At 51.2% G+C, this 21297-nt stretch overlaps 10 protein-coding genes across 10 annotated transcripts; 5 read left to right on the top strand and 5 right to left on the bottom strand.

Annotated features, from left to right (window-relative positions):
* Positions 1–708: 708 nt before the first annotated feature.
* On the bottom strand, positions 709–1143 carry N7458_008177 (uncharacterized protein; the record flags this gene model as incomplete). Its single annotated transcript, XM_056911559.1, has 1 exon — positions 709–1143. The coding sequence occupies one exon, from the start codon at positions 1141–1143 to the stop codon at positions 709–711; it is 435 nt and encodes a 144-aa protein (XP_056764385.1).
* Positions 1144–1635: 492 nt separating this feature from the next.
* N7458_008178 (uncharacterized protein) lies at positions 1636–3093 on the top strand (the record flags this gene model as incomplete). Its single annotated transcript, XM_056911560.1, has 1 exon — positions 1636–3093. One exon carries the CDS (start codon positions 1636–1638, stop codon positions 3091–3093), a length of 1458 nt encoding a protein of 485 aa, XP_056764386.1.
* Positions 3094–3267: 174 nt separating this feature from the next.
* N7458_008179 (pyrroline-5-carboxylate reductase) lies at positions 3268–4227 on the bottom strand (the record flags this gene model as incomplete). The annotated part of the gene is made up of 2 exons (XM_056911561.1): positions 3268–4124; positions 4188–4227. The coding sequence occupies 2 exons, from the start codon at positions 4225–4227 to the stop codon at positions 3268–3270; spliced, it is 897 nt and encodes a 298-aa protein (XP_056764387.1).
* A 679-nt stretch (positions 4228–4906) lies between these two features.
* Positions 4907–5896, bottom strand: N7458_008180 (F-box protein; the record flags this gene model as incomplete). The annotated part of the gene is made up of 1 exon (XM_056911562.1): positions 4907–5896. One exon carries the CDS (start codon positions 5894–5896, stop codon positions 4907–4909), a length of 990 nt encoding a protein of 329 aa, XP_056764388.1.
* A 729-nt stretch (positions 5897–6625) lies between these two features.
* N7458_008181 (uncharacterized protein) lies at positions 6626–7018 on the bottom strand (the record flags this gene model as incomplete). The annotated part of the gene is made up of 1 exon (XM_056911563.1): positions 6626–7018. The coding sequence occupies one exon, from the start codon at positions 7016–7018 to the stop codon at positions 6626–6628; it is 393 nt and encodes a 130-aa protein (XP_056764389.1).
* Positions 7019–8862: 1844 nt separating this feature from the next.
* Positions 8863–10326, top strand: N7458_008182 (putative proline utilization protein PrnX-like; the record flags this gene model as incomplete). The annotated part of the gene is made up of 1 exon (XM_056911564.1): positions 8863–10326. The coding sequence occupies one exon, from the start codon at positions 8863–8865 to the stop codon at positions 10324–10326; it is 1464 nt and encodes a 487-aa protein (XP_056764390.1).
* Positions 10327–10893: 567 nt separating this feature from the next.
* N7458_008183 (GNAT family N-acetyltransferase) lies at positions 10894–12569 on the top strand (the record flags this gene model as incomplete). Its single annotated transcript, XM_056911565.1, has 2 exons — positions 10894–12386; positions 12452–12569. The coding sequence occupies 2 exons, from the start codon at positions 10894–10896 to the stop codon at positions 12567–12569; spliced, it is 1611 nt and encodes a 536-aa protein (XP_056764391.1).
* Positions 12570–12992: 423 nt separating this feature from the next.
* Positions 12993–13888, top strand: N7458_008184 (uncharacterized protein; the record flags this gene model as incomplete). The annotated part of the gene is made up of 2 exons (XM_056911566.1): positions 12993–13418; positions 13508–13888. 2 exons carry the CDS (start codon positions 12993–12995, stop codon positions 13886–13888), a joined length of 807 nt encoding a protein of 268 aa, XP_056764392.1.
* Positions 13889–14168: 280 nt separating this feature from the next.
* On the bottom strand, positions 14169–15105 carry erg2 (C-8 sterol isomerase ERG2; the record flags this gene model as incomplete). Its single annotated transcript, XM_056911567.1, has 3 exons — positions 14169–14506; positions 14578–14604; positions 14760–15105. 3 exons carry the CDS (start codon positions 15103–15105, stop codon positions 14169–14171), a joined length of 711 nt encoding a protein of 236 aa, XP_056764393.1.
* Positions 15106–17202: 2097 nt separating this feature from the next.
* xgeA (putative endoglucanase) lies at positions 17203–18036 on the top strand (the record flags this gene model as incomplete). The annotated part of the gene is made up of 2 exons (XM_056911568.1): positions 17203–17558; positions 17640–18036. The coding sequence occupies 2 exons, from the start codon at positions 17203–17205 to the stop codon at positions 18034–18036; spliced, it is 753 nt and encodes a 250-aa protein (XP_056764394.1).
* Between the last annotated feature and the right edge of the window lie 3261 nt (positions 18037–21297).

Genomic DNA, 21297 nt, shown 5'->3' on the forward strand with positions numbered 1-21297 from the left:
TGTATCTCCAGATCAACAGGAAAATCTCCTCGATAGCACGAGTCCCCATGTCGATCAACATGAAAGCGCAAGTATACCACACTAAGGCCTCGGAACTTAGCTCGCGTACGCCGTATAACAGGATGGGGACCCCTGCCCAAAGAATGATCAGAGTGGCGGGAATTCCACATGCTGTGAGAACCATCATGAATCCGAAATAAAGCTGAAGACCTCTCAGTGTGTTTTGCGGATTGCGTTGATATGCTTTTAAGATGCTTTCGACTGAGAGCTGATACTTCTCGGTACGTCGTCGGTAGGCAGTAATCATCCCGAAGCCAAAGTTCAGGCCGGTCCAGGTGAGGGTGAACCCAACAAGAAGCGCGATATAAGGATCTCATTGGTCGTAGAAAGTAAAACAGCCCAATGCACGCGGATGCCATAGGCTTGCAATTTGGACAATTCAACGAGATCTGGGGATGTGAAGAACCAATCCATGAAGGTGTTTTCCGGTGTAGCAGAGTAGAATTTTGATGGATATGAGTGTCTTCCAGTGGCCAGGACGAGCGATTCGCAAGAATGAGGGTGCGAGTGGAGTCGAGAGCAGAAATGAAGCAAGGTTTGCTGAATGAGTACTCTTAGTCTTCGAAAGGAATGGCGAGATTCTCTTTTGATGATTCTCAAGGGTCTCCAGTCAGTCCGATGACTGGAAAGGTGCAGTAATGCCGGTGATCATGCAGGCAAAGCCGACGATGCCTTTTCCGCTTGCAAATTCCGACGGCGCGTTGAACGAGCTCGTCTGTGTTTCAACACCATTAGGACGACACCGACAACAGCCGCTAGTAGAAGGAACAGCAGCAGTCCGAGGCAGGTGAAGAGGAACGGGTTTTCGCAGATTGGCGAAGGCTTCGCAATTGAGTTGCCACGGCACTTGAGACTGCGGCACCGAACAGTGTTCAGATCTCGTTTCAAAGGAATGATGAACTGATGCCACGGAATCTTGGGCCAAGTGCCCAGTGGCCAACCAGCCTGGCCAATATCGGAATCGCCAAAGGGGAGTCTGGAGATGATCTCGAAATCTCCTACCCAAATTTCGTTGATGGCGTTCCCCTGCTTGTAGAAATCTTCTGACTTGACACCCTTCACGACGGAGAACTTGTGGCCCATGGCTGATGGAGAAGGGGAGGGTTGAAGATGGACATGGTAGAAGGAAGGAAGAAGAGTTTAGAGAAGAAGAGGAAGAGCAATAGTATGCGCATTTGGCAGGGAAAAGATTAGGAAGGAAGCTGCAATGCTCGAAGTATACAGGGCACGTGATTGACACTATTCCCATCTTCCACAGTTCCAACTTCCAACTCCCAAACTACTCCAAACTCTTTTCAGCGCCCTTGTCAATTCACGATATCGCACCGCACTTTCATTGGATATCATTTTCTCTACATCTTCCCAATCTGATTGGCCAGGGCTTGGTCCCCCCGAGTGCCCAAGATATCACTGTGGAGACTGTCATTCCGGCTTTTGACTGGCCGCCCGTTGGTGATGATCGTGCATGCGGGCGCTTACGTGCGACCAACGACAGGCCTCGACTCGCCTGGACAGGCAAATGCTTCACCTGCAGCCCCGACTCTCAGTTCACATCATCACACTCGGTGGCTCACCATGTTTAATACCGATCGCATCCCCGCTCTGCCGCCCCGTCACTTCTGGAAACACAATGTGCCACTCGCTCGCACCAGATTCGACGGCACCACCGCTCCGATATGTCGATCGGCCCAAGTTGACTGCACGCTGCACTTGAAATTGGATTCACCTCTCCCATTTCTCTCCCCCGCCGTGATTGATCTTCTGGTCACAAAAGGTGCCGGCAATGGCTTCTGTCCCAGTTGCTTTTTTCTCCCTTTTCCCTCACTCCTTTACCTTCTGGTCTTTCAAATAGCTCTGGTTTCCGGATCAAGTACGAAGCAAGTTGAACGTTCTACTGAGCCTCGTCCTCCTCTGGATAAGGCACTATTTGGAATCCAGATTGGCAGTATTGCGGGCGCCTACTTGGTCTTTGTTGCGATCCTTCTTGCCCTCCTGCTATTTGTCGGACGTAGACTTCGTCGGACGGTTCAATCTTCCAACTACTCCCTTCAGATGGAAATGCTGCAGCCAGCTAAGCCAACTGCCAGCATGGACCCTAGCCCTGTTTCTCCCATGGTGCACAGTCTCCCTAGTCCAACTGCGGGCGGTTATAACTCGTGGGGCAGCATCCCTCGAGGTGGTCGTCCTTCGCAAACCTCCGTCAACGGTAGTATGGTCACTGTTGACGAATCGGTCGTGGCATCAGATCGCCAGAAAGCTCAGGATCAGATGGAAATGCTATACGCAGCAGTTATGGAGCATGATGCTCAGAAGGCCTCGGGACTCAATATCTCCATGAAAGATGCAGACTCACAGGCCAACTCACCTGACAGCCAATATACAAACCCGTTTACCGACCGACACGCGTCACAGGCTATGGAGTCCTCATATAGAGAGCCGTTGAAGTCGCCCAAGTCGACTGGGTCTCGCCTCTCCAAACTGTTCAGTTCAAAATCAACTTCAACCCATGACGGAGCCAAGCTACGGTCCCCGCGATTCCCCCTTCGCAAACTGGGTATATCATCGCCCCTTGCTTCGCCAGATCTGAATGAATCTCGGTCCTACGGTCATGATCAAGCACCCTTGTCTCCTAGATACTACAATCCCGGACCGCCTCCAACAGCTCCTCGTGCAGGGTCCGCTGTTGCACAGATCATGCCTTCTTCTGGCCGATCCCGGGCCCCGCCAACACCACTAAATCTGTCCACTGCGGGCCAGCCCCCTTCAAATCTACCGTTCCGTGATGCATATCCACTCCAGAGTGCACCGGCAACGAAGACTACCATTCTGGAACGTCCGACAAAGAACCGTAACGGACCCGTTACTGGCATGCCCACTCCATACAGTGCTTATATGCCGTTTACACCGGTAACGCCGTTCACACCTGGACGAATGGTGACCAAGCGCGAGCGCAGGCGCGAGGAGCGTGAGAATGGGCTTCGGGTATTGAATGAAGACGATTTGGTGAAGGATGATCGTGACGTCTGGGGATGATCAAGGCTCGACACCATTTTCTAGTGTGCTTTAGTTGGCGTTGACAGCAATCCTTTCTATTTCATACCCCCGAAAGCAGAATTGACTTCTAGGAAACTCTCAGATGTCTATATACATTCACCATATCTTCAAATTTGATTCACCATGTGCAACTCCGCTGGTCTATACGCATGTCTATTTATCTGCCTTCTTCAAGTGTTGTGTACCCTTGATGATTGCTTCAGCGTAATCTGCCCGACTTCCAGCCTTCTCTAGAGTCAACAAAGCCTGGATTGTACATCCTCGTGGCGAGGAAATACTCTCCCGAAGAACTGCAGGATGAATACCGGATTCCAAAGCGGCGGAGAGTCCCCGTAGACCACCCAGCATCATTTCCATTGCGTCAGATCGCTTCAGGCCTTCGGCCACACATCCATCTAGAATTCCTTCGATGGGAACAGTCATGGCTGCAAGAGCCGCGCCGACAAGCACAGAACCAAGGTCCATCTGGCTTTGAGGAAGGTACTTGATCTCGCCGACTTGTTTGAACATCCACTCCACCACCTCGGTCATATGCGCGGGGATTGGCTCTTCAGGTGTCTCAATGATAGTGATCGACTGGCGGAACTGCGCGCCCATATTCGGTATAGCCTTGACGACAATAGGGTCTGAAGCCACACCAGGCCCGCTTTCGCGTATAATACGGGTCAAATTCTGGGGTGTCTGCCCAGCCAGCAGACTGATGACTAGCTTTCCAGCAAGTGCATCTTTCACCCCCTCTGACCGCAGGACATCTTCTGCCATGAATGGCTTAAAGCCAAGCACGACAATGTCTGCAGATTGCATGACACCCACGGGTACTGCTTGCGAAGATATCACTTGGACATGAGGCTGCTGCTCGGCAGGGATAGACGCCTTCAGGCGCTCCGCCGAAGAGGCCGTCTTTGTGCAAGCAATGAACTTGGATACTGGTCGTGACTTCGCAGACTCTGAAACTTGGCCTGAGAATGCGGCATCGAGTACGCCGTGAAGAATGGCTCCTCCCATGTTACCTGCGAAGTTGGATGAGTCAAATGTCGATTAACTTTGTTCAGGTGAGGGACTTGATGACTTACCACATCCGATGAACGCAACAGTCGGTTCTGAATATGACATTTTGGCAGATTCAATACGCAGAATTGATGCAAATTTTTGTGCAATCTGGTTGTATGAAAGGCTGGGAGTTGGTATAATGACGAGGCGTCTGGAGTTGGGGACAACGAAGCAAGGGGTCGGAGCGGGCGTCCGATGCCTCGGGTGGGGATGCCGATGTATTAAAGGGCGGGATGAAGCTATCTCTATAAAAAATGATCTTGAATTACGTGCAATTAGATCTGGATGATTCTACCTTTGAACCCTTCTTTCTTCAAGGCGCAAAATCGTATAATTGAAAGTAGATCATGCTAAATGTTGTTGGTAGGATGGGCGTCTCGGGCTTAGAGCCGGACCTCAAGATCCTAGATGATAAGATCGTCCTAGTGAGTGGGGCATTGTTCTGGAGGGGGATAGAGGACGTGAACGTATGATGAACTATGGTGTCCTATCCTTGAGGAAATTTTCAAAAGGCCTAATAAGTAAATAATTACCGCATCCACAACGTGAATTACAAAGACGTCGCTCGTATTCACGCTTTTCAAGTGCTACCTAGATTCCCTTAAGCTTTCGTGAAGAGCTAACCAGAAATTCTGATAATGGGTTTAGGAATAGATCATGGGTATTCAAAGACTATGTAAGCCGCTAATCAGCAGCAGACTTGAAGAGCCATTCCGATAGAGGCGTAATGAAACGTCTGGACTCAAAACGCAATGGTTTCAATCCAGGGTGTTGGCATCGTCCAGTCATAGCCGTCCACATCGCTGGGTTCGATTGGATAAGTTCTCTCGATCCTAGTGACGAATTCTCGTGACGTAACACTCCGAGCCCAACGACCCTCATGCTTAACGATCCACAAGCCCTCGAGCGTAGGTAGCCGTCGTACTGCCTCCTCAGCCTTGTTCTCCAGTTGCACGAACAAGGTATGATAACTACAGTTCATGTCCCACTCATGCATACTGTATTCCCAATACCAATCAGAGTCCACTATGTAATGCATGATGTCGCTGATAATAATATTTTTGATCCGTGGCGGCGGCTCAGTGGCATCAATGTGGGTGAAATCCAGAAGCTCATCGCAAATCCACCTCAGTTGAAGTCGCACGGATATGAGGGATGGAATTATCTGGGCAATCATGCGACAGACCCCTTTCTGTCTTGGGTACCCGATTTGGCCAGTCTCGATTGTTAGATGGGCAAGTCTGGTGGACCAGAGGCCTTTGATGAATGAGACTTGGTCCCAACCTCCACACGTCGGAAACTGCCGTTCATCCTCAGCGTCTCCAACGCGCCCGAAACGCAAGACCAAAGACCGCAGGGATGAATAATCGGGTATCAGAGTACTCAAGTGATTGAGGCGTTTTTGAACCAATTTGGGGTGCTGTTTGAGTCTTCTCAGACGGCGCCGGTCGTCGGCTAACTCGTCGTAAGCCTTGTCAATTTCATATGGTGGGAGCTTAATCGTCATGTTGATTTCAAGCGCCCTGGTGAAGATCTTCATATACTGAAAGTCCCGGTCGCTGATTTTGATGAATTGTGGGCCTGACACACGAATGTCTTTGACCAAGATTGACTTGATGATCGAATGCCATCTTTGGCAAACTGCAACACCGCAGTTCTGTGCGAGTTCCTTGTTCCCAACAAAGCGAAAGATGAGGAGAAGGATCTCCGTAGGTAAGATTTGAATGGACATGCCGCGGCTGAAGATGGATAGAGAGGCTATTCGAGTATGGCAAGGCACAGGCTGTGTCTGGGAGTGGGTTTGTGGGGGAATTGTGCTTTCGAGAAGTGAGGTTGGTGGAAGAGAGAAGGAGTTTGTCTGAGAAAAAGGCTAAAAGTCGTCAACAAACCATGAAGGGGGAGCCCGATTGCCGGGTCTCCTTCTTTATGATCTCTGTTTGCCAAGTTCAGGAATGTTGTTCCGGGCATACTTTCTTCGGCCTTTTCTACAGTTCATGATACACTCAAGTATCTCATACCTCTTTCTCATACACACTTTTCCTATTTTACATACGTCAATTACAGGAGATATCATACAGAAGAAATAATGATAATTTCGTTTCACCCCTCTGTGGCTTGAATATCAAATTCTGGCAATCTGTTTGTACTACATGAGAGCCAAATTCACCGTCCCTGGGACTCACTCCTCTGGTGTCGTTGCGAGCCTTGGATGTTAAGACTCTTGTGGCAGCATCCACTGTACGCCTGTAGCTTACCATGGCCGTAAAGGAAATTCCTTGACACCAGAAGCATCTCCAGGGTCCAATAGAGGCCAGTCAGTCACCGGGTCTCTCCTGAGCCCAAGCTGGCGACAAGCTTCTCCAACCGTGACCCGTCGATGAGCCGCTCTGCGTGTGCCTGTCACCCATCTATGACTGCCAGTGTCACTCCTGAGTGGAATGCCAGTGTTATCGTCCGGTTCCTAGAGAACTTGATTTTCCAAAAGGTTGTCAAGTCCGTGTATTAGAGTCTGGACCAACACTTCGCGCTCTTCTGCTGTCATTTCTTTGGCGACAGGGATAGAAGTACCAATTTCCATGTCTTTAATGGTAGGCTTTGTCGTCAGGTCCTTGATAACACGTTCACTCGCATGTATGTCGAGATCCGTCGGCTGGGGAGCTGACAGCTCCGAGAGAACTGGAGCGAGAGCTTTCTGAATTGACTCTTGGAAAATCTCTTCCTCGCTGGGGCCTGCCATCGTAGCACCATATGTAGATTGGCCGGGTTTGGGTGTGATAGCTGGTGAAGAGATTGTGTCAAGCTTGAGATAAATGAAAGTCAGCGTATCAGGAACAGTGAAGTGGTCAAAATACATAGAGTAGATGATGAGTAGAAGGAGTTATGAGAATTTGAAATTTGAATACGTACCGGATATAGAGAGATTCTGTGATGGTGCTTGTTAGGAGATATTGGGGTAAATGGGGTATGCCGTGAGGAAAGAGAAAGAAGAGATTCGATCTCTCAGATACAAATTTCGAAATAACGAGAGAGCATGAGATAGATATGCTCTCGAGGGAAATGTTTCACTATGGATGGCAGAGGAAACGGTGATCTTTCTGAAGCTGGGCCGTCTTGGGTGTGAGGCCTTCGAGTGAATGTCTTGGATCGAAGTGATCTAGGCATCCAATGGCGAAGGGGGAGAATGGTAGAGAAGGTCGAGAGATGTATCTGAAAGCGAAAAAAAAGAGAAGATTATTTGGGTGTGATGTGAACAATCCTGTTCCCTACAGCAGAATGCAGAGATCAAGTTTGGGGAATTGAAGAGATACCAAGAGAAGAGTAAGAATTAGGTGGGTGGAAGCTGGTGATCATTTGTTGTCCAAGAGAGGGGAGGTTAAAACGGATGATCTCCTCTGGTTGGCAAAAGTGATCAATCTGAAGTCAAACGAGCATCGGATATTCAAGGAAATTCCCGATTTAGATAGAATCCACGGCATGTTGAGCATACATTTTACTCTTCAACTTCGATGCTCTACAATTATCAAGCTTCAGTCGATGGCATATCCCTAGATATAGATGGAGTAAAGATTGCAACTCCATTTACTTATGTCTTACCTGCAATATCAGACGGGACTTTTTGCAAGATTAATGTCTAGAGGGATCTGACTCTACCATCAAGCTATAAATACTCTCGCTGGCAAAGAATCTGCATATGGTAGGTAACATGCAAGAAGCGGGCTTACTGTCGGTGGAAGAGTGGACCTTGTACGATAGAACTCCGTATAGATATTCCACGTTGCGCTCCCCACGATTCCCCCCCTTTTTCTCTGTCTTCGTGAATGAGTTGGTGTTATCTTCAGTGTTAAGGCCAGAATGATTCACCATATTTCAGAATCCTAGCTTATGTAAATTTTCATTTTCTATTCGAGTTCGATACCAACCGCAGCTATAGCAAACCGTGTGGTAAAATGGGCAAGACTTACTCGCACAAGCTGATCATGGAACATTACTCTCTGAGGGGTAGTATAGTTGGTGGTATAAAATGGTTCTATACTTAGGGCTGTGCCGCCTCAGGCAGCCAGGCTCTCCATGATCGGCGGCTGGCCACCCGCGAGGGAGACCGCATTAAGCCAATGGCCGCTTTCGGGCAGGATCGGTCGCTGTCAAAGTGGCCGATCGTCTGCATGTTTTTCTTTTTCGCATTTTGATTTGCCTCCCATCCGTACTGGTGCTTTTCTCTTTTACCCTTGACCTGCGTTTTAAAGGTATCGTCCTGTCTTCTGGGCACTGCACAGCCTAAGCACTGGGCGCACTTCTCCGCCTCTTATCGCGTCCGTCTTGTTGATCACCCCCGCTCCCCCACCTCGACCAAGTCCCGTCTGTCGTCATCTTCGGAGATTTCGCCAGCGTCGAGATTGGGCCTGAGCTGATTTAAATTGGAACTTTTCCCACACCATTTGCCCGACGGCTCTCTTGGCGGGCTGAGTGTTCTTTGTGCACACAGTGAGATCTTGGTAGACTACTGCTATAGCTGCCCCTCTCGGTTTCACTTGGATCTTGGCGAATACGCGGCCCGGGATTGTTGCGTGTTGACTTGCAAGGCCGGATCACAGATAACAAGGCTGAGCAGTCCGAGTTCGAGCTTATCTTTCCTTTTTCCATCCCTCCATCACCTCTCATCTCTCTGACCGAACCATATTGAGCTCCGAAACCGCCCATATGCCGCTCACCATTCTCTCCCGATCGCAGCTTCGGCAGCTGCTTCTCTCGCTTACCCGGGAGGAGATTACCGAACTCCAACGGAATCTCTCTGAAGCGCTCCGAGAATACTCAACAGGCTCTCAGGAGCAAGGTTGTTCAGCCACCTACCAGCCGCAGCGAACTGCCATTACCCGCTCAAATGGCTGCACCACACTCTTCATGCCTGCTACCACAGGCAAGACACTGGGCATCAAGATGATCTCCCTGCAGGACGGCGGCACCGCGGGGTGTGCGGTAGAGCGTGGGGGATTCGACATCCCTGAGGGCGAATCCATATCTTCCCGATCACACGGCGGCTCTATTCGGGACTCGGTCGCATCGCTCTCGTCGGAAATGAGCGATTTGTCTGTGGGGTCGTCCCATGAAGATGACAGCTCGATCAGCCCCTCGGTCACTACGGCAAGCAGTGGCGGGGGCGATAGCGTCGATAGCTCTACGCTCCTGACTGGCTGTGTCAATCAACAATCCGTCACTTCGCCAAACATATCATCAACCTTAGGGGCGTGGCCGGGGGCAGGCACTCGCGACACCTCGCCCAGGGGAAGTGTGACTCTATTAGACGCGGAGTCACTTCCATTTGGATTGATCAACGCCCACGAACTGACAGCCTTCCGCACGGCGCTAGCATCTCTGATGCTGTTCAACAAGCGCAAGAAGGTCCGCACAGTGCTGGTATTCGGAGCTGGCACCCAAGCATACTGGCACATCCGGTTGGCTCTCATCCTGCGCAGCAATGAGATCCGGCGCGTCTATATTGTCAACCGCTCCTTCGATCGCGCTGCGGAACTCCTTCGTGAAATCTACTTGCCCGAGAACGCCCAGTGGCGCCGCGATGTGAAATTTTCGGCCATGAGCAGTGACTTTGGCGAATACAACCGCATTTTGAAGGAGCATGTTCGAAAGGCCGATGCTATCTTCTGCTGTACCCCGTCGTCCACGCCGCTCTTCCCAGCGGAATTTTTGACGTCCCGAGAGGGACGCCAGAAAGGCCGATATATTAGCGCAGTGGGCTCCTACAAGAACCATATGAGTGAAATTCACCCCGATATCCTCCGAGACGAGGTCAATGTCACGCCGCCCCACCGTCACTTCCACAAGCACACCAGACGCAGCGGGGTTATCGTTGTGGATAGTCTGGACGCAGCCATGAAGGAGGCTGGCGAGATCATACAGGCGGGTATTAAGCCTCACCAGGTTGTCGAACTAGGCGAACTGATGATGGTGCGCCACGCCGCTCGCAAGGCTAGCCAGGGAGAATCGACCGAATCAGCCGATGAGGACAAGAGCCTGCGTGAGTGGGTGGAGCGCGGGAATGTCATCTACAAGAGTGTTGGGCTGGGCCTGATGGACTTGGTAACGGGCGGAGATCTTGTGTGTCTCGCTCAGGAACGAGGAATCGGGACAACGGTGGAGGACTTTTGATTTGCATCTTGTATCGCTTTGTAATAGTATAGTTATACCCTTTGGTCTGGATCTTGTCAATTTGATGTGCTTTGCCCTATTTTGGCAATTTAGTCCGATTTCTCGTGGGGTGCATGGAAATCTCGGTTGATTATGTAGCTATTAACTCGAAAGATATGAGTTGTTTTTGAAAAGTCGAAGAGATGCATGTAGAGTGGTCTCGCTGACCGAGAAGACACGGCGTGGATGGCTCATGGTATGATGCGGGGACCAAGTGCGTCATCGCTATCATATAATCAACACACTCTGCCCTTGACCATGCCACCCCATCCTCACCCATTCTTTTAACCTCGACCCCTCCCTCCATCAGAAGAGTCTGTCAGAGCCTCTGGTCTCACTACTGGTTTTAGCGACCATATCCTAGAGCTTGGAAAGGCCATTGGTGCATTGTTGCTCCATTCCCCGCGCAAGTGAGGGGCAAAGTAAAAAAGCAACGCGAGTCGGTCTCGTGCGTCTACCTTTTTCCTCCGCAGCTCGAGGCAACCCTCTTCACACTTCGAAGAGAAGCTGCCGAGCTGCTCAGTCACTATGCGAAACACCGTCTGCTATCTGCCCAATGGCCTCTCATTCACTGTGACGCCCGTCTTTGGCGGGGTTACCTTCAAATCGAACGACTTGCTGTCGCAAAGCTCAAGCTCAACCTTCCCACCGGGCTGGACAATCATTATACATAGTGGAAAGACCCCCGAGAAACCTTTACCCGAAGAACGAGGACGCACTGGCTCTGAAGATGTGCGTCCTACCTCCAGCGGCGGTGACTGCGACAATATCACCCGCTTCACGACCCCTACCTTGAACCGCGACTGCCTCTATATCTCGTATATTGTCAATCCCCCGTCGAGTGATTACAACCCGGTGAGGTCGCCTACACGCCATATTGCGATGATGCTTTGGGCTACTCTCTGGTGGTACTTCCACGAGCCCGAGCCGGACTTGCATCTGGAAACCGCTGCCTCGAGCTCGACGCCGCATGATGGACGTCCGCAGGGAGAGTGGCGCGTGAATATCAGGCGAGAGGGGATTTTCAATGGTCGGAGTTTGCTGCAGAAGCTTGAGCGTATGGGTCTTATTGCAAGCGAGGACTCTTCCGTCGGTCTTCAGCCGATGGAGACTCGCGACTCCGGCAGTTGGTCCAATATGTTCGTGAGTCGACGGAGCTTCTGGCAGATCGACCCGCGCCTGTTCCTTTTCACACTTACGCCACGGGGGGCTCCTTCGCCCTCGCTGACTCCATTCCAATCTCGCCATGCCTCCCCGGCACGAGATGGTCTATCGAGTCCACGGGCATTGCAGCCGGCGGAGGCTTCGTTCCATACAACCAACATCGGCACGTACACTTCTGCCGGACCTTTTACTTCGGCTAGTCATCTTCCAACATACTATCCGCCGGCCCCTACGCAGTACATGTTCACCAATGGCGTGCGCCATCCTGTGCGGCCCAAGCCCCCGCATCAAGGGGAGGTCTTCTATGTGCGTCATATTCCCAGCGTGGACCAATTCCTTTCATTCCGGGTACCCTTCTTGCCGATGACCAAGCTCGGTGCTACCAAGGGACCTAGCACAAACAGTCGGCCATCAACCCCCACTGCAACAGTGAGCTCCTCGGTCACCAGCGTCGAGCAACATCTCTGCACGAGTGCACCATCCGACCTGGACATGCTGCATAGGTGGATGAACGACCCCCGAGTCGAAGCGATGTGGAAAGAAGGCGGCGAGCGCGAAGTCCAGGAGAAATTCCTCATGATGAACCTCACCAGCCGACACAGTTTCCCCGTCATCGGCTGCTGGGACGGAAAGCCATTCGGGTACTTTGAGATTTACTGGGTGAAGGAAGACCCATTGGGCCGGTTGGTGAATCGGATCGAGAATTATGACCGGGGTATCCATGTGCTTGTTGGTGAGCAGGAGTTCCGGGGTCCCCATCGGGTGGCTATTTGGTTGAGTGCGTTGGTGCACTACTGCTTTTTGTCTGATATGCGGACTGAGGCGGTCTATCTGGAGCCGAGGGTGGATAATATCAAGTGAGTCTTCGATTGCACTTTGCTTCCCTTTTGTGTTTGGATGATGATGCTGATGATGAGTCCAGATTTATCAAATACCTTCAGGACGTGGGCTTTTATAAAGAGGGCGAGGTGAATTTCCCGCATAAGCGATCCGCCGTGATGAAGATCAAGAGGGAGTTCTGGGAAGCTCCCGCGCTATGAGTGAGGATAGAGCGTTGTGTACCCCGTTTTGCGATTTGCCATGAAATCATAATGAATAACGAATATTTTGCATTTGAGTCGACTCATACTTTGAGATGTGAGCACGAGAGGATTGAGGTTGGCTCTGGTTGTCGAGGCATTTCATTTGACTGGTAGAGAACATGGCGGTGGTCGCTGTAGCTTGAAATCAATCGCAGGCCTGCTTTCACTCATCCAGACGTCAATCTATACCATGGTAGTCAGTCTCTCTGCTCAATTCCCATGTAACCCCCAGATCGACCTCCACTCCCAAAACCACCGAGGCATCCCCAGTGCTTCCCCGCATTCAAGATCGGTGATTCTCGGCCCTACAACCAGATATTAGATGCAGCCGGCACAACACTCCAAACCTCAACCTTCACAGATCTCAAAATAACCATAACAATGCCTCCATCCACAGCCACAATCCTCACAACCCTCACCCGCCGTCCAACAGGCACAATCGCCCACCTAACAATCTCCCGACCCACCAAACTAAACGCCCTCAACACCCCCCTCCTCTCTCAACTCCCTACAACCCTCCAATCCCTCACCTCCCAAACCCCAGATCTCCTGTGCGTGATACTAACCGGCGCCGGAAACAAGTCCTTCATCGGCGGCGCGGACATCGCCGAAATGGCCGCGCTGGACTCGCCGGCTTCGGCGCGGGCGTTTATATCCAGGGTTTCGGAGGCTTGTAGGAGTTTGCGGGAGTGTCCGGTCCCTGTGATTGGGAGGGTGAATGGGTATGCGCTCGGTGCGGGATTGGAAGTGGCTGCGTCTTGTGATTTTCGGGTTGCGAGTAGGAGGGCGGTTTTTGGGATGCCGGAGGTGAGTTTGATTTAATCATTGGATTCTTATTTTGATGAGGGGGACAGAGCTTTCTGGAAGGAGGTCATCGCTGATAAATGCTCTCACAGGTCCGAGTTGGTATCCCCAGCGTTGTTGAAGCTGCTCTTCTGCCTGGATTGATTGGATGGGGCCGGACTAGGCAGCTTCTCATGTTGGGCGAGAATATTAGTGCCGATGAGGCGTTGAGATGGGGTCTGGTCGAGAAAGTCGTTGAGCCCGAGGCGTTGGATGATGCTGTGGAACAGTGGGTGTGTCAGTTAGAGAAGAATGGGCCCTTGGCTGTGCGGAGGCAGAAGGCTCTTATGCGGACGTGGGAGAATGTTTCTTTGGATGAAGCGATTCAGGCTGGGGTGACGGCGTTTGGGGAGTCTTTTGGGACGAGAGAGGGCGAGGTTTCGGAGCCGATGAGGATGCTTGGTGCGTTTTTTAAGGATAAATCGAAGATTTGAGTAAAGCCGTGGTACACATTTATTTATTAGGGTGATTATCCAAGTACTTTTAGCTCTATGCCGAATCCATCTACCATTCCACCCGATGCAGATTTCCAATATCAATGCCAATGTCGGTGCCGGTGCATACGGTCATTCAAAATGCACCGAGAAGCGCATACAACACGACTTCCGACTCTCCATCCCAGTAAAATATACAGTCCCTTCCAGGCTTCCACCACCTGTCCCGAGACCACAATCGAATCGTACAATGAATCAACGATCAACAACAACAACCCCTTTACAGCTTGAACTGCAACAAGTTGCCCACCATCTCGCGCGCAGTAATGCGCGTAGTCGCCCACAGAGTAGGGAAGTCGAGCGTGCTGGTGAAGGTATCGGCGTAGCCGAAGAACAGCATGGGAGGGATCCAGCCGCGGGCGTACTCGAGGGCGAAGCACGCGCTGTCCATCTTGTACTGCTTGACCTCGCCGCGGACCAAGTGGTGCACAGTACCAGCGGGGTACTTCTCGGGCACGAAGGATCCGGGGACGTATGCGAGCTGTTCGCCGTGCAGGATGTTGAAGTAGTCATCTGCGGTGTGGCGGCCGGTGTGGCCCTCGGTGCCGATGGTGGTACCTAGTGGAGACGGTGATGAGTATTCGAACGGGAGGAAGGGGAAATGAGGATTTTGGAGGGAAATGGCTTACCGAAGATGATCAGATACTCAGTGATACCTAGATAGGTGTACTCGTTAGTCAATTGGCCTGAGATTGACAGGTCAAGGGGGAGCCGGAGAGAAGCTAATGTGCCGAGCTCGGTGTCGAGTAAACCGAGCGATACAATAGTTCCCCATGCGTCACAGAGAATTGCAAGAACGAATATCACTTACTGGCGTGAATGACGTACATCGCGCCCATGGCGCCGCCAGCATTGTTGAACACCCACTCCTCCTCCGTGCTCAGATACTTCTCACCAACCTTCTCCTGCAGCTCAGCGACAATAAAGTCGACAATGGAGCGGGTATCCTCGCCATGAGCCTTGATAGCACGCTGCGACAGATCATGCAGATGCTCGGGGTCAAAAATATAGAACTGGTTGAGGCGCGCGTCAAGGAAGCTGTACAGGGCGGAGAACAGCGCCAGGAAAACCGCGAGCAGACTCAAGTTTCGCAGCGAGAAGCAGCGGCAGCCGCAGCCGGAGGCGGACTGTTTGTTGGCGGAGGATTTGGACGGCATCGTGAAGGGCGTGATTCAAAGGGGAGGGGAGGGGAGAGGGTGGTGGTGAGGTAGTCGATGCGTCGGACCCTGGAATGAACTTGAAATCGAATTTATCTGACGGGGCCCCCTGGCGCACCGCGTCCCCGCAAAACCCGCAAAAACATCGGCGCGGCGTTGCCCACGCCATGTCGGATCGACCCAATCCGAATCACCACCACTGTGATTGGCTCTCCAGCTTGATCCCTCTTACTCATCCGAGCTGCCGAGAGGCTTCACGGGATTCGGGACTGGTTGGCGGGATTGACCATGAAAAGTAGTTGCTGGTTGCTATCGTGAGGTACCGTGTCGCTTTCCGCGGGCGCCGAGCGTGGGGAATGCCGAGAGGATCGGGACATGAGGCGGCAGAGCAGGTAGAATAAGTCCAACGATGAATTGACCTGCATTCCAATCGAGAAAGATGGTCGTCTAAGGTATAGGTAAATAAGATGTCAGAGTGCAAGATATCCATGACCGTGTAGACTCGCAAAAGACCCTGGGGCTTTTGGGTCTCGTGTGGCTTGTCATGCACAGAGATGGCCATTTGTTTTGTCGAAAGATCAGATAACAAACTCGAAAATTTACCTATTTCTTCCATTAGTCCGGCAGTACTCCGTACAGGGGCTGGTAATGGGCTTAGGTATGACTTGATCAATAAATGCGAGTGTTCTTTATTAGGTGTGTTTGTGAATCGCTACCACTGGTTGGAATTAGCCGTTTCTCGGAATATATATCTGTGCTCCAATGGAAGAGGCCATCCCCAGATGTAACCAGCTCGGAACATTCACGTATTACAAAGAGCATCATTGGTAAATCAAAAATGCCTAACAAATACCCGATTCCGGAGGCTAGAAATTATTCATCGTCAATTTCGCTCGAAGTAGATCATCCTGGAAGTTCATCGGATATTATCATGCAGCCCTGCTGATCATCGCCGAGTATAAAGCGGCACATCCTCCGATTCTGCATACGCCATTGACAAGCCACCGCTGAACGAAACCTTTGGAATTCGTCATGAAATAATTGAGATCCGGGGTCTAGCCAATTTCTTCAGGACTAAGATGCGGGGTGCATGTCCGGAGGCTGCAGAACAGATGGCTGAAAGCCCTCCACTTTGAATGTTTCCCACCAATCTTTGCCCAAGACGACAGGTGTACAGAACATGACGACCAACTTGAGCCACAGGAGGATCTCCAAGCTGGAGCATGAACTTCTTGATTTCCCCCCTTCGGAGAAATTCCTCTTACTGTCGTTCTCTCTCCGACCGACGCTGGCGGAATCCGCAAAATTTGTCGACTTGCCGTAGGTGTAGACCTATTCCGTACATCATTTGATATTTGTATCTAGTGGAGAGATATTACCCCTGAGTGAGCGCGGGATTCTAGAACACTCTCATGTCATTCGAATAACAGTACCCACGTTCTTCACTCTCATGGAAACTGCAATTCTTCGGCGGATCCTCGGATGGACAAGCAACGAGACCGTTCCACCGTTGCTTAATCAAGTAGTCGTCTCCGCCTCCCGAGCCGACGCCGTCGTTTTAGATTGGCTCTCCACGCCCGGAGATCTTTTCGAATCTGCAAGAAAAATTCCAACTCCATCCGGGTTCTAACGTTTAATCCCAGTCGTGGAAAAACTAATCAGGGTGAGTTGAAGCTTGTGACGAGTAGACAGAAGCCACGACGATCATTTCCTCGACATCGGGCTGAAAGCTGACGCGGATGAACTTCACCTACTCGAATTCTCTCAGACTAGGAGAAAGACTAGGAGAAATTTCAAAGTAACTACTCTGCTGGAGTCTTTCTTGGCAAATATCTGGCTTGTGGAGTCCCGATTGGCAATATGAGACAGGACCACTCCCATATTCTACACGGAACAAAACATCCACACTCGAAGTTATTAACCGGCCGGATGACCGTCCAGATATAACACATCAAGGCAGTATATAAGAAGATCACAAAGGCCCTGATAACCGTCGTTGATGCTTATTTCTGACCATCAATCTACTCTCCTTCATCCTATTCACCTTCGATCACTCCTGCTAGTCAGCTGCCTTCCTTCATCTTCGAACTCATCACCATGAAATCCTTCATCGTTCCTCTCTCTCTTTTCTCCCTGGTGCTCGCTGGTCTGAGCAATGCCGCTACTATCCCAACCAAATCGCTGACTCGTCGTGCCGACTTCTGTGACCAGTGGGGATCTACCACTACGGGCAGCTATATCGTCTACAATGACCTCTGGGGCCTGAGCTCCGACACCTCCGGCACCCAGTGCACTGGTGTTGACTCGCTGAGCGGCACCACCATTGCCTGGCACACCTCCTACTCTTGGTCCGGCGCCTCCAGCCAGGTCAAGAGCTTTGCCAATGTTGCGCTGCAGTTCACTGCGAAGACTCTGAGCAGCATCAGCAGCATTAAGTCTTCTTGGACGTGGAGGTAAGTTTGTTTGCAATGAATGTTGACCACACAATATGGGTATACTTGCGGAATGGCTAATCATGAATGCGATATCAACAGCTACTCCACCACCAGCATCGTCGCGGATGTCGCCTACGACATGTTCCTGAGCTCCAGTGCCTCCGGCTCGGACGAGTACGAGATCATGGTCTGGCTCGCTGCCCTGGGTGGTGCTGGCCCTATCTCCTCCACCGGCTCGCCGATTGCCACTACCACCATCAACGGTGTCACCTGGAAACTGTACGAGGGTCCCAACGGCTCCATGACTGTCTACAGCTTCGTCGCCGAGTCCACCGTCACCAGCTTCTCCGGTGATATGCTCGCTTTCTTCACCTACCTGATCAACAACCAGGGCCTGAGCTCTAGCTTGTACCTTGTTGATGTCCAGGCTGGTACTGAGCCCTTCACTGGCACTGCCAAGCTGACTACCTCCGCTTACTCTGCCGTTGTTGCGTAAATGCGAGGATGGTCGAAGTTGATAGTGTATGAAGGAAGCCAGAATGGATTGGGAATTTGGTACATAGTCTATGTATAGGAATGGATCCGGAATCTCGTTCCACTCAGAAAGTCTGACAATGCAATTCGTAAATCTAAACAGTTTACTATAAGCCTCGGTACAGCATATAAATATTGCACCAATTAGAACCGTCGTGGGTTTGCTTCCATTAAGCAGAATCTGACCTTCTATCCGTTTCAGCCCGCCACACTGGTTAGGCCCCAACTTCTCTAACCGCCGACCTTGACGTAGCCAATGTTGAGACAGCGCACCATACCATCCTGAAACTTGACCGCGTTTCAAGAGTCCTGTCGTTCGTCTTGTTGTTCGTCATCAATCGACCCACCTGGGCATTACCCAATCACAAGACTTCACACCAAGGACGGCCTGCTGGACTTTCGCACCCAGTGACCCAGTCGAAGACGTTATCACGATGCGAGACACTGACTGCCTCAAAGAGCATCACTTTCGTAATTTCCAATCATTCAGCTCCGTCTCCTTGGCTCTTCGTGTCGCTCGTACACACAGTATCAGAATGTCGACGCAAGTGCGCACTTTTCAAGGCCCCGATCAGCGGGACCAAAACTGAGCGCGTAGAAGATGCTAAGAATAACAGAGCTATCCTATCAGTATCTTTAGCTTGACAGAAGCGCTTAGTATATAATTAGCAACACCATCAGGATTGATCTCCGAACAGAAGCCGGTAACAAAAACATGGACAGAGGAAAACAAGTAGGCGACAGCGCTGTTGTAAGCGCTGGCGTGGGGAGGTGACGGGCGCTTATATAGATGGAATGGACCTGCATTGGAATTTCAGCGGTCGCTCAAAATAGCTTCCCCAGTTACTTTTTTTAGATGCCATCAGTGATGCAGGTTGCCAGTCGGTCGGAAAATTGCATGCATTGCGGGCTTGAGAGGCCATGTCAAGAGATGGAGTAGTACTGTACAGCTCGGACGCATGAGCAGGAGAGTGTGGATGCGGGCATAGGCATGGGCCATGGGCGACTCGATAGATCGACTCTCAGCTTTGCGAAGGTCGAACTCAGAGAAGGGTGGGTCATTACGGAGAGATGATTGAGATCCAGGTCGAAAAATGACCCCCCTCATGCGAGGTGGTCAAACTATTCCATCGCCATCCACGGGTCTGGACGAAGGATCTATCGAGGAAGGTGTATCCCGTGAAAGAAAATCGTATAACCCCTCTTCTTTCTCCTCCCTCTTCATCGCCCTAGTCATCCCTTCTGATGTGTCTGATGGCACTATTTGCCTGTCATCTGGCATGTTGGCCTTTCCCCTCGAACACGCTTCGCGACCCGCTACTTCCATCTGTACTCCTGTCTAGGCGTGTGACAGGGGTCACTTGGCATGAAGGCAGAGAGATCCGAGAGCCACCCATAGCTTCATCCCAGTTCGGCTAGGCAGTTAGGCTACTGGAAGTAGTACCGTACCTCATCCGGCCAGTCGGGCTCGCCTGACTAGTAACTCCCGTAGGTCACTTGTGCACAGACGCCACTTTGTACGAAGTTCATAGTGCTGGTTGCAAACTGTCAGGCTGGCGCGAATGATTGGCCCCATATTTCGCGGGCGTCAAATTGAAACGCGACTTGCCACATTGTTTGAAGAGGTCATAGGCCACAGGTCATTTTTTTCTTCTTCTTTTGTGCGCCCATACGACTTGATCATGCTTAGTGGTTGCACTGGATAGTGAAGGTCCCCCTCAGCTGGGCCTGACCCTGAGCCTCGAAGGAATAATGGCCTCTTCTCGTTGTTTTTGCCTTGCTGGAAAGCAACTGGCTGACACTGGCTTAGTCCTGGATTCAGTCTCCATACTCTAGGGCAAATCTTGGTAGGTTGTAGGAGTTTATTGAGTAGTAGTGCATGACTGTTCTATACGAGGGGCGTCCTGTCCGCGCCTAGAATATTCAAGACTGGGGGCGCGTTCAAGGACCATGAATTATCGATGAGACTCTATTTTTGCCCCTCCGATCGTGCCATTCTCCGGAACGGGGAGAGAAGGAGTGGAATTTGAACTAGCCATAATGAATCAAGTATGTATTCTCCTGATTATCTTCTTTCCCCCCGCGTCTCGGACAGGAGAGACGTGAGACGGTCGCCAGTTTCATGGTCGATCTAAAGTATATCAGTGGGAGGCTGGTGGAAATGGTCGAGTCCCCTCTCCGTTACAGGGGCGGTCATTGGCGTTGATTCGTGGGCCCTGGCCACCCAGCGGAACTCCACTGCGGACACAAGTGGGCCCCTTGGGCTGTTGATCTTCCTCGCAGGCGACGAGTGGATGCTAGTTGAGTTTGTGATCGCCCCCAGTCGTTTCTCTGGCTGGTGGTTTGAGTAGTCTTGCTGGACGGCTCCAAGCGCTGGGAAAAGAACTATTCTAGGAAACATCACCACTATTGAGAGCGAAACTGAAGAACCTGTACGGTAGAATACATGGCTTCTGACCTGCGATTTGAGAAAATCGGGCCGCGGCCGTGCAATATTGGAGAGACGCATGAATCTAGGGATAGTGGTGGCCCATGAACCAGAATCGGAGATCAAATAGAAAGGTGAGTGGCGAGAGCTTATGTATGGGAGAGGTGGTTCTTTGCATTGCTTTCCTCTGTAATGGCGCAGTTAGACTTTCTTGTACAGACAATAGGGCGTTGAACTAGTCTCTGAGTATGAACGCAGCATATCCCCGTATTAATTGACATGATGAAGATAATGAACTATGTACTACTACAGGACAGTATTATTCGACTGTATAGAACGTATAGAACGTATAGAACATACAATCCATCCGAGGAGGAGGAGTAGTAGTAGTAGTAGGACACTTTACTGCTTACACGCTAGCCCAGGCATGCATTCTGGGCCTGTAATCGCCCACTCCACCACATTCCAACGCGCTGGCCATTGGATTGGACAAATCATCGTCGCGTAAACCCTGTCTATCCTGTCGGCCCAGCTCCTGTCGTCGTCTCAGGTTCGCGCGCGAGCAAAAAAGGTTCGAGTATCTCAGATCCAACTATGCAAGCTCACTCTGGCTCCTCCGCGACCATCCATGGGCCCCCTACCCCCCCTCCCTTGACCTCCCACGGCCCTGTTTGACTGGCCCCAGCCCAACCTTGCAGCCATCCCCTCTCCAGCCGCCCGGCTGGCACATACCGGAGCTATTATATCTAGGCAAGTATTCCCAGTGAGAGACCTCTTGGATTCTTCACGGGATAC

The sequence above is a fragment of the Penicillium daleae genome (genome assembly GCF_028827525.1).
Source record: "Penicillium daleae strain IBT 16125 chromosome Unknown utg000007l_segment0_segment0, whole genome shotgun sequence".
Taxonomy (NCBI): Eukaryota; Fungi; Ascomycota; class Eurotiomycetes; order Eurotiales; family Aspergillaceae; genus Penicillium; species Penicillium daleae.